This window comes from Chiloscyllium punctatum, chromosome 31 (genome assembly GCF_047496795.1).
Source record: "Chiloscyllium punctatum isolate Juve2018m chromosome 31, sChiPun1.3, whole genome shotgun sequence".
NCBI classification, from domain to species: domain Eukaryota; kingdom Metazoa; phylum Chordata; class Chondrichthyes; order Orectolobiformes; family Hemiscylliidae; genus Chiloscyllium; species Chiloscyllium punctatum.
In genome coordinates this window covers 9704740-9717086 of record NC_092769.1, presented here as the reverse complement: position 1 = coordinate 9717086, position 12347 = coordinate 9704740, and the positions used below count along the sequence as shown (strand labels likewise).

The 12347-nt window shown below is 40.1% G+C and overlaps 1 gene segment (V, D, J or C); it reads left to right on the top strand.

Annotated features, from left to right (window-relative positions):
- Positions 1-439: 439 nt before the first annotated feature.
- LOC140456908 (Ig heavy chain V region-like) lies at positions 440-1041 on the top strand. The segment is given in 2 exon segments: positions 440-536; positions 665-1041. Coding segments are annotated over 2 exon segments (426 nt in total).
- Positions 1042-12347: the final 11306 nt, after the last annotated feature.

The following is a 12347-nucleotide window of genomic DNA, read 5'->3' as shown; positions in this document are numbered from 1 at the left end:
GCAGTGTCCTGGCAAAACAAGCTCAATTGTTTTTCTAGCTGGTAATATGTTTGAACTTTGATTTTAGTTTTATCTGCTTGTGAATGAATGTAGAGATAAAGGGAGCTAACATCCGAATGAATTTGTTTTTTTTAAACAAAACACTTGCAACTATCATGTGAAACACACCTGAAGCTACTCAATTTTACTTCCACCATTTAAATATAAACACTCCCAAAGAAGCTATTCAGCAAAATAAATATCCCAAGATGTGTATATGTCCACGTTTCAACGTAACCTCGTAAATACATGATCCCATGTGTTCGGGCTGTACAAGCTGAGACCAGGATCCAGTCTGAGCCTCCAGCAGGAAACCAGCAGGCGGAAGCTGTAAACCTGCCCTTTCCGATGGCCATATAAATCCTGGGCACTCGACCGTAATTCAACACTCCTGGGTCGGCTCTGTTTAGAAAAATCTTGACAGAACCGCTTCCCACAAGTTATCAGAATGATTGTGTCGACAATTTTTCTCAGTTTATTCCTTACTTTCTTATCATGTGAGTGTTTTTTGTTCAAGTCTGTCTTTGTCACTGTCTCAATGTTAGTCTACCGCAGGAATGTAAAAGACTCAGCCATCATTTAATCTGTATTAATGCTCATGGTTTATTTGTTTTCTTTTTTAAAGGTGTCCAGTCGGAGGTTGTTTTGACTCAGCCAGAGGCAGAGACTGGCCGTCCCGGAGGCAGCCTGAAACTGACCTGTAAAACCAGCGGCTTCGATCTTAGCAGTGACTACATGAACTGGGTCCGACAGGTTCCCGGACAGGGTCTGGAGTGGCTGCTGTACTACCATAGTTCATCCGACAGTAACTATGCACCAGCGATTAAGAATCGATTTACTGCGTGCAAAGACAATTCAAACAACATTTTCGCGTTGGTCATGGGGAACCTGAAGATCGAAGACACCGCCATCTATTACTGTGCAAGAGACGACAGCGAGAGGAACCAGGGCTGCACCCATTCAAAAACAGCTCGAGGGAACATTTTGTCAATTCCATCATAAACTGACGGTCAGTACGAGTTTTAAATGCAATTATACCAACTGCGATCAGAAGCAGACCTCAAGCTGCCTCTTACAAAACTATCAAACAGGAAATGTACCATTTAAACTAGCAAACTGGTGACACAATGGGACAATGTTTTGGGCATGTCGTATGTACTGCTAACACTTCCATCAATTAAATGCTCGGACAAAATGTTAGTTTTAATATATCTGACAGCTCAGGAAATCACTGCTCATTGTTATGTCAACTATGGCATTAATTCAAAACATGATCAGTACGAAATGGCTCTTTCAAATGAAAATTGAGACCTAGAGTAAAGAACAGAGAATGAGTGTACTGGTCTACATCATTGTGATACTACAGTGGGTCACAGTGTTGTACACAGCGACATCCTCATACAATAACCACTGACAAGTGATTATCTCAAATTGGTGACTTCTACCATGGCAGGAGCGAGAAATAATGTGAGATGCAATTTAAACGCAATCCAGTCGTGCTAGTTTGTACAAATGTATAATTTTTTTCGACCTTCTTCGTGTTGATTGTCAAGTTAAATGCAGACCAAACCTGGAAAAGTATTCCAAGCTTTCAAAATACAATGAAGAGTAAAAGCTGAAATAATGCACCAAATCATTCTTAGAGGAGTCTGAATCACTGCTTTCCAGGAAGTGAAGAAATTATCTGCATTTTACAGTTTACAGTCTGTCATAGTATTTGACACAACGTGTCTCACAGTGATATAACTGGGGTGACACTGCAATTATGATCGATACAGAAACCTCGATTGTTTGAAAATAGTCAGTGATTACTTCTACAAACCGTCTTAACTTGCAGTGCAGTATTAATTCTGTGGGGTTTAATGCCAGTATCACTATTTAATTTGTAAAAGTGTTGGGTAATTATCGATACACCATTTGGGGATTTTGAGAATCAGCTCATGTGTTACTCTGTGAAGTATAAAACAGTATTAAAATTTATCAAGAATGATCAGAATTCACTAGCGCAATTATGTGATGAAGATTTATTGTGACTTTATTTTGCCCGTGGTTCTGAAAATTTAAAATGATAGTAGATTTTTGATTTGTTTTATGCAGAGCTGGTTATTGTGTGACCCAGTTCAGAGAATGTAACACTGTGATGGTCTTGATTACTGGGGCCAAGGGACCATGGTGACAGTGACTTCAGGTAAGAACTATGAACTTTCTTAGTGACTTTTTAAAAACTTTCTATTCATGTGACTAATTTCTGAATTAAATGAAACTCAGATTCTGTGATGCGTTTGGTTTGGTTCGGATTGATTTTTGTTCAGACTGATTATAGACTTCAGTTAAGGCTCAGCAAAGAGCTAAAATGGTGATGATGGAGTCAGTTGCTCCGTGTATATCTTTTTTTTGATCAGATGGGCATTCTATGTGGCTGGGTTACTTGAAACACTAATGTCTCTTAAACAGTCAGCTATTAATAATGTTTAATGTCAGTGACACCCTGACTGTGAGTTTTATTATCAACAACAAATGCTAAGAATTCAAAGATGTTTGAGATATTACCAAACATGATTAAAATATGCTAATATATCATTATTCATTTCTTGAATATATATTCTTACCATGATTATATTTTCTCATTTATTTTGTTGATGACAAGCAGATTAGAAACTGTCATAAAATTTTCTTGCGGTGCTGTATTGCAATTTGTTGATTAGATTCTGAGTTGTTTTACTTGATTCTGTTGAATTGAGTTGATTGGATTTTGGCTTTGTTTTTACTTGGTTTTGTTGAAGTGTGTTGATTGGTATTTGAAATTGTTTTATTTGATTCTGTTGAAGTGAATTGGTTGGATTCTGATTATGTTTCATTCAAATCTGTTGTTTTGAGTTGATTGGATTCTGATTTTATTTTCCTTGATTCTGTTGAATTGAGTTGATTGAATTCTTATTCAATTTGTGGAATTGATCACCGTTTTCATGCTTTCTGTAATTGGTGTTTTCTTTCTGGTGAGGAGATTGTCTCTCTGGATTATTGTTCATTACCAATATTCGTGAAGTTCTATTGTTTTTCATGAATCATTTCTGCATTTGTTCAACTTATATGACACATTTCTCTCTGCTTGATTGAAAACATTACATCCATTTGTAATGGTCTGAAAACCAACTTAAGGCAGAAACCCAGAAGTGTGAGAAATGAAAAAAAAACGTTTTTAATGCATTGAATTTTTAAAAAAAGAACTCAGTTCTAATTGTAAACTAACTGAATTTTGTTTTGAGTAGCCTCATTCAAAATAAAATTTGGGACTAAAATCTGAAACTGCAGAATAGAACAGATTATGCAATTGAAACTAATTTAAAATTATAATGTGGTAATATTTGTCCATTCAGTAATTTTGTTTTGACCATGAAGTGATTAATCAATATATGCCTTCAACCGCTCTACTGTGTGCTGCACAGGATTGTCATGATCAAGAAGGGTGTGCAGGTTGGAAATAAATTGAACTGTTGCCAGAAACGTTACAGCTTTAAGTGTTAAGTCCCCTCACAAACAAGGTTGCTGTTATGACTTGTTATTTCTATTCAATTTAATCATTAGTTTGCTTGATTCTGAGCAGCTTTGTTAGGCTTCAATTTTTTTTGAGTGAGGTTACATCATGTTCTTGGTTCTGTTGAAAATGTTTGCAGAGCCAGTTCTGCTGCAAACACACCATGTTGTGATCTGGTGATCGTTCATCTGTTGAGGAGGGACTGTGCTTGGGTAACATTAAATGTGTTATATTTGGGAAACCGTTTCTGGTTTCTACATTGTTTTGCAATGTTAACACGGTTGGTGACAGTGAACCAGGTTCCTCATTCAATGCAATCAGCATGCGAGTTGAAATTTCATAAAGCCTATTATTAAGTGAAAGGCAAATCGCAAAGGTTTTAGAAATGAAGGGAAAACAGATACCTTCGGGCGCCATTTTTACTTAAAAGCAATAATTAAGGATTAATCTAATCCATGCTTTCCAATCCAAATTCAGAACTCCACTATCTAGTTCAATCACAAGGTCTGTCTTTAAACAGTTTACAAGTCATAGAGAAATATAAATAGCATTTCAAAAATCTAATGTTCTATTAGTTCTTGCTCTTGAGCAAAAATGCCATGACTGTGTTATAATTGATCAAGAAACACCTTTCAATTCCGCTGTACACGACATACATATTTTTCTGACTGGAAAAGATCATTGACAAAGACCATTTGGAAATTCTGCACAATTCTATGAAGAACAGATCAGTTTCACTGCTTTGATCAGTTTCATACGTAACTTGAGTTAATTCATTGTTATGTCCCTGATTAAACTGGATTTGCAGGATAAAAATATAACATTAACTGAATTATTTAATCTGCACAGTGCTTTATGTGTTCCCAATCTGTGCATTTTAAATAAATAGTTACATTTTACAAAAAAATATCAACTGAAGAGTCATTCTTTCGGAAACAACTGCTATAGTGAATTATGTGACCAAGGACAAATTTTGAATTAATTAAAATAATTCACTCATGAACTCGCAGGGCAGCATGGTGGCTCAGTGGTTGGCCTGCTACCTCACAGTGCCAGGATCCCAAATTCGATTCCACCCTCTGGTGACTGCCTGTGTCGAGTTTGCACATTCTCCCTGTGTCTGCGTGGGTTTCCTTCGGGCGCTCTGGTTTCCTACCACAGTCCAAAAGATGCGCAGGTCAGGTGATTTGTGCAATTTAGCACAGCCATAGTGTTCAGGGATGACTAGGTTAGGGTGCATTAGTCAGGGGTAAATATAAATTATGCGGAATGGGTCTGGTTGGGCAACTTACTGTTCAGAGGGTCAGTGTGGAATTGTTGGGCCAAATGGCCTGTTTCCATACTGTAGGAACCATGGGAGTACTTGCTGCAAACACAGAGAATTCATTTTACATCGATGTGTTCAGACATATGCAGAGTTCACAAATTTGCAGAAGACATGAACTAGAGGATAACGGAGCACATTGTTTATTCAGACACTGAAAATAGAGTAATATTTATTTGAATTAATATACTTGACCGATTTATTGCAATGTAGCGATCCGAAGGAATCTGCTCACATTTGTTAAGTGTGACAATCGTTTAGATTAGATTTCCTGCAGTATGTATCGGGCCATTTGGCCCAACAAGTCCACACCGACCGTCTGAAGAGTAACCCACCCAGACCCATTCCCCCACCCTATATTTACCCTTGACTAATGCACCTAACACTGTGGACAATATAGCATGACCAGTTCACTTGACATGCACATCTTTGGATTGTGGGAGGAAATCCACACAGACACAGGGGAGATTGTGTAAACTCCACATAGGCAGTCACCCAAGGCTGGAACCGAGCCTGGGTACCTGGATCTGTGAGGCAGCAGTGCCCACATTTACTTAGACATCTGTTAAAGCAGGCAACTCCAGACAAAAGCATGTTTTCAATTCATACCTTTCTAAACATTTTCATTCATTAAAAGCAGTAAACAAGAAAATGACCTTGCCCTGATTCCTTCAACAGAAATGCTTTCCACACTGAAATGCAGTATTGACTTTATGCAGTGCATGCAAAATCTCCAAAGTTCAAGGAACGTTTTAAGAATATGTAAAAATAATTTAGAGAATAATCCATTGCCTCCGGATCTGTGCTTTAATTGGCGATATTTCCCACCTCAATCATTTTATTAAATACAATGACTTATTAAGTTTATTAACTCAGTGGTTATTTATGTTCATTGTGAACACATTCTCGTTCACATTAATCCACTGGTTAGTTCCTCTGATGAATGTTCAAGTACAGTGAATATATTTGACGTGAGGAGTTGATATATCCTCTAGGATTAAGTCTGTTGTACAGTTTGTTTCAGTGCTATCTCTGACTAACTTGTCAACGGTCCTGACCATTTGTAAATTGTCCAGTTCGGATCCCTGAATCTCAGACAGTTCAATTTCATCTCGCGCTTCAAAACCATTTTTATCAGCCAGAAATACAATATTCGATTAGGTGCCTCAGAATTGAGAGCCCTGACTACGTTGTTCCAATCAGAACGAACGTTTCAGGAACAAAAGGCAGATAGCAAGAGTTTTGAAATTGGTTGTTGGCAACAAGAGATATTTGATTGAGCGAGGCAGATGGAAATATGCTGTATATTTTCTTTGTGCCTCAGTTATGCAGGACATGTTTCGTGGCACAATGTCGAATCAGAATTTTTTTGCATCTTATTATTTTAAAACCTATTATCAGCTTTTAATGTCACTGGCAACTGTCATATTACACTTCAAAACATTTTAATCTTTTTCAGACTAAGTAGACCGTCTGGTGCAGCAACATTCACAGGCGAAAGAGGAAGGGAGTTCGAGGTTGGAATCCAGTGACAGTGAATTGATGGCAATGCAATTCCTAGTTTCATTCCTCTGTAGTTCCCATAGAGTTTGAACAATTCGGAGCTGCTATCAAAGTATTCTTGGATAAATGTTGAAATGTTACTTTCATTGTACAAACATTCTGGAACAATTCCTGGTTGTTGGAAGGTGTTAATAACTAACACGGTTTATGTACTGTCGAAACAGGTGGGCTGTGTTCTCTGTGATAGTGTCGAGCTCATTGTGTTCAGGTCTGTTGTGATGTTGTGGTAGTGTCCGTGGTTCTGTGCCAGGTGGCCTGTGTTCGCTTACAACCTATTAGAGAGGTGTGTAACACCATCTCTTATCAGGTTACTTCAGTGCAAGAAAGCAGATTGAGATGTTTGGGTGTTTGTTGGAATTCCACTCACAGAGGCCAGTGAAATCTATTCAATCGCTGTCCTGACTTGTGTCTCTTAGATATTAAACAGAATTTTGGAAGTTAGCAGCTTTTTCCAGATCAATATTTGTTCACAAGCGTTTGGGCATCGCTAGATCGTATTAATGGAGTAAGTGCTCAAAGAAATCCCAGCTTTTGACTTGCTGTTCTAACTATATAATTTATAACTAATCCAGATTGAATCATTTTCGAAGCATATTTGTTGAGATGATGCTTCGGCTGTTTTACTTTATATTAAACCAGTGCTGTAGCTGAATTTGATTGTTCAGTCCGGTGGGAGTTCCGCTGAATCCAACACTTGCAGCAGATGGAGGTAGCTTTTCAGTTGGTTTTCAATTGCTATCTCCGACCATCCAGTACCTCTGCTAAGAATCCTTTCTCCAACAGGAGTCAAGCCAACGTAATCACTGTTTATCTCAACAGGTGTGAGCTCTTGTGCCAAAAACATGAAAACAATTTGGTGAAGAGGGGGTCTCTGGATGCGAAAGGTTAACCTTGCCTTCTCTCCACAGGAGCTGCTAGACCTGTTGAGTTTCTTCAGAAATTTCTGTCTTTTATTTTGGTTTTCTAGCATTTAAAGTTTGTTGTTTCATTGAAAAAAGTTCTGTTTGATTAAACACATTCTTCAGAGAAAAGATGCATTTGAACAAATTGCGAATGTTCAGAGATATTAAATATCAGAGAAACATTGAATTTGAGCGCCCTGATCTCGAGCTGGAGTTTCACAAGAAACTATTATGAAGTAACAACCCACTCCAGAGTGCAGTGGCTGCTGTAATTGGGTGGAAGTTATTTTGATCACTCAAATAGAGAATGTCAATGATCTCGTTCCAAATAATCAACAGAATTTTTTTAAAGCATGTGTGAAACAATTAATTTGTTGAAATATTTTAATAAAAAGTGTTCACCGCCAGCGCTAGCTTAATGAATGACACAATGATAGGAAGGTAGGAGCAAGAGGAGGGCACTCAGCCCCTCGAGCTGTTCCACCACTTATTTAGATCATGGAGCATCTGTGAGCTAAATCCGCAGGTCTCCCTTTGGGTAAAACTCTTTAACACCTTTGATTAACAAGCAAAAACTATCCTAGATTTACTGATTCAGTAAACAAAGGGAGACACCATTTCTGAAAGACATTCCTGTGAGTACTGTGAAACAATGAGGCTGGAATTAATTGCTCATGAAAGTAAACTTTAAATCTCTGACTATTTCCAATTGAAACATCCCAATCATCATATTTCATTAATTTAACACTATACTTCCCTGGAATAAAGAAATATAATGTGTGATTGCCTTGCTAAAAATGAGGGATTCTCGATTCCTATTATATGATTAAGAAATAGCTCTGTTCCTTCAGTGAAAACACAGTCAAATCACACAAAAGGAAACCATGTCATCTTGTGTAGACACACAAGTGCCTCAAATAATTTACAATTCTTCCAGTGGTTGTTTGAATCTCTAGACCGGTGTGGAAGTGTCAGACCTTTTATATTGCCTTGAGAAACCAGTTGTCATCCGTCTATTTGAATTGCTGAAGTTGGTGTGGTCTTAGCACATTCACAGCGCTGGTAGGAAGTGAGTCCCATGGCTGTGATTGAGGAAGAGGAAACGGGCAGGGAAATAGTTGTGAGTCAAGTTGAAGTCTGATTTGGAGGAAAGCTTTCAGGAGAAGCATTTACATACATGTGCACCCTTATCCTCAAGGGTCAGTTTTGGAACATGCTGCCGAAGGGACATGACAGCATGCAAAATGGAAGCTGAAGAAGGCACCTTGGCCCCTCTAGAAGGCTATTCCATTCATGGGATCATCATTAATCTTGCTGCTCACCAATCTTCCCAACACTCGATAACATTGAACCTGATTGTTTACTATTCAGCAAAAGAATGGTGAACCTTTGGAATTCTCCACCACAGAAATTGATTGAGGACAAAACATTAAATGATTTCAATAAGGAGATAGATTCCTTCAATCCTTAAAACAAAGCTACAGATATGTGAGAGAAAGGGAAACAGGCTACAATATTGGTTGAAAGCCATGAAAACATTGAATGGGACATGGTTTGTAGGTTTGTAAGTTTGCATGTAATGCCAACATTGGTGGTATAATTGGCAGTTAAAGTTATCTAAACGTACAATGAGATCTTGATCAGCTGGGCCAATGGGCTGAGGAGTGGCAGATGGAGTTTAATTTAAATGAATACGACGTGTCGCTTTTTGAGAAGATAAATCAGGTCACAATTTACAGAGTTAATGGTAGGGCATTGGATAGTGATGTTTAAACACAGGGCCTTGAGCGTCCAGACTCATAGAGTCTTACAGAGATAATGGTAGGGCACTGGATAGTGATGTTGAACCCTGAGGAACCTGAGGGTTCAGACTCATAGATTCTTGAAAGCGTTGTCTCAAGTACCTAGTGTGTTGAAGGTGTTTTGCACATGTACCTTCATTGGTCAGAGCACTGAGTGCAGGAGTTAGGGCTTCATGTTGTAACTGTCCAAAACATTGGAATGAACTGCCAGAGGAAGTGGTAAATGCAGAGATAGGTCCAACATTTAGAAGACATTTGAACAACTACAGGAACAGGATAGGTCTGGATGGATATGGGCAAAAGGCAGGCAAGTGGAATTAGTTTAATTTGGGAACTCTGGTCAGCATGGATGAGCTGGGCCAAAGGAAGTGTTTCTGTGCTGTCCAACTTTATGATGCACTGACTTTATGTTGGAGTAGGCTCAAAGTTGGAAGGTCTTGAGCAAGTGAGGGGCTAGATTGGGCATGTGGGAGAGTTTGGGCTGGTAGGCTGTGAGGTGTTGGCTGGCTGCTGGGTAAGCTTGCATGCACTCTGTCTGGCAAGGTGGTATCAAGGTAAATGGTAATGGTCACAGGATAATTTGTTCGAATTGTGCTTGGTAGGTGAGGGGTAGTTTGAGCTGAAATGCAGGAGGTCTGTCTTTGCCAGACAGGTTTATGGAGAGGTGGGCAGGATGCCAGGCTGGTTAGTGTTGAGGTGGGCAGAGTGCCAGGATGTTTCAGGGTGGAAGGTCACTGTAATGAAGTGACAGGTGGACGTGTTGTCAAAATGCAAAGCTCGGAGTCTGGCAAAATGGTAGGTTGTAAACCACAGATGCGAAAGGAGCTAGGATGCAATGTGCACAGGTTGACTTGGGTAAGATGTAAGGTCAGTGATCAAGGGCTGAGGTCATGTCTTGGGTAGTGGGCTTTTGTCAGAGGTTGTGAAAATGATGGTGCCAGGTCCAGTCAGGGCCAGATTCACCATGGGCCAGGTGCAGGGCGGCAGGAGTGTAAATGAGCGAAAGGAATTGAGATCATATGTCCATCTGGAATATAGAATATAGGACATTACAGTGCAGTACAGGCCCTTCAGCCCTCAATGTTGTGCTGACCTGTGGAATCAATCTGAAGCCTATCTGTCCTACACTATTCCATTTTCATCCATATATTTATCCAATGACCTTTAAATGCCCTTAAAGTTGGTGAGTGTACTATTGTTGCAGGCAGTGCGCTCCATGCCCCTACTCCTCTCTGAGTAAAGAAACAACCTCTGACATCTATCATCTATGTCCTCTCCTGCGAGCCATCACTATTCAAGGAAAAAGACTTTCACTGTCCACCCTCTGTTTATCTTTTATGTCTCAATTAAGTCACCTCTCAACCTTCTTCTCTCAAACAAAAATAGTCTCAAGACCCTCATCCTTTCCTCATTAAACCTTCCTGTCATACCAAAAAACATCCTGGTAAACCTCCTCTGAACTCTTCCAAAGCTTCCACATTCTCTCTATAATGTGGTGACCAGAACAGTACACAATACTTCCAAGTGTGGCCACACCAGAGTTTTGTACAGCTGCAGCCTAACCTCGTGGTTCTGAAACTCAGTCCCTCTATTGATGAAAGCCAACAGAAAGTATGCCTTCTAAATAACTCTTATCAAACTGGCTGGCAACATTTAGGGATCTATGTACATGGACACCGAGATCTCTCTTCTCAGCTATACTACCAATATGGATTGCCTTGGATGTGTTTTGTGTGATAGGGGTTGTGTGTTCCGGGCATGAATGGGTAGGGTTTGTCAATGTGAGTGGAAATTTAGGTCGAGACAGAGTAAGTGCAGTGGTTAGTCTGAAAGATGAGGTTTGGTGGTGAACTGCGTGTCAATTTGATAGTTATTAAAGTTAAACATTACCAGTTCATTTCTCAAATCATATTTACGTAAATACTCAGCTGTAACACTCCAAAGCCTCTGAACCTTAATGGTCCTCCATTTTTCAGAGGCCTCCAGAATTCAGATAATTGTAAATTAGATGTTTCAACTTCCAGACAATTGACATGAGTTCAGCCGTGACAGCCCTCCTCCCTGTCCCAGTGCTCAGCTCCTGCCTGTGCTGCTGCTGCAGTGACCTTCCTCCCAGAGAGAACATTCTGCCTTGCATTGATAAGTGAGGAAGGCTCACTGGACCTGATTTCCAAGTATGGGGACGACAAACACGAGGGGACACAACTTTAAAGTGAGGGGAGATAGGTATAAGACAGATGTCAGAGGTAGGTTCTTTACTCATTGAGAAGTAAGGGAATGGAATGCTTTGCCTGCAACGGTCGTAGATTCGCCAAGATTAAGTCATCATTGGACAGGCTTGGATGCTGCCTGAACTGCTGTGCTCTTCCAGCACCTCTAATCCAGAATCGGATTTCCAGCATCTGTAGTCATTGTTTTTACCTAGGCATACAGACGTACATGGAATAGTGTAGGTGGGATGGGCTTCAGATTAGTATGACAGGGTGGTGCAACATCGAGGGCCGAAGGGCCTGTATTGCACTGTAATGTTCCATATTCTATGATTCACTCTGATTTCTCCGGGGGTACTGCCAGCGGTTGGGTATTTCCAGCAGCACGGTACCTAGTGGGACAGCACGCTGGTTCCCTGGTTAGCACTGCTGTCTCACAGGGCTAGGGACTTGGGTTCCATTCCAGCCTCGGGTGACTGTCTGTGTGGAGTTGGCACTTTCTCCCCATGTCTGTGTGCGTTTCCTCCCACAGTCCAAAGATGTGCAAGCTGGGGGAATTGCAAATGTTGTGTTCAGTAATTGGGAGGTTAGGTGCATTAGTCAGGGTTAACTGTAGCATAATAGGGTAGGGGAATAGGTCTGGATGGGTTACTTTTCAGAGGGTGGGGGTGGACTTGTTGGGCCAAATGGCCTGTTTGCACACAGTGTAGAATTTCGATGAATCTGCATTTCCTTGGTTTGTATTTTGTGAAACTTCTTTGCTCTTCACAGCAATCCAGTGAAAGCGTCAGTTGGTGAGATCTTCAAAGTTACTGGGGTGGGATCAGGATGTTCTTCTTCCTAAATTATATGGCAATGGTCAAGGTCGAGGGCATGTTTCTAAAGAAGGAACCAATGATCATGATCAGCAACTGGTAGGAAACAAAAATAAACTCCAGTTATACTGTAGACTCAGTGGGAGCATACGGGCAA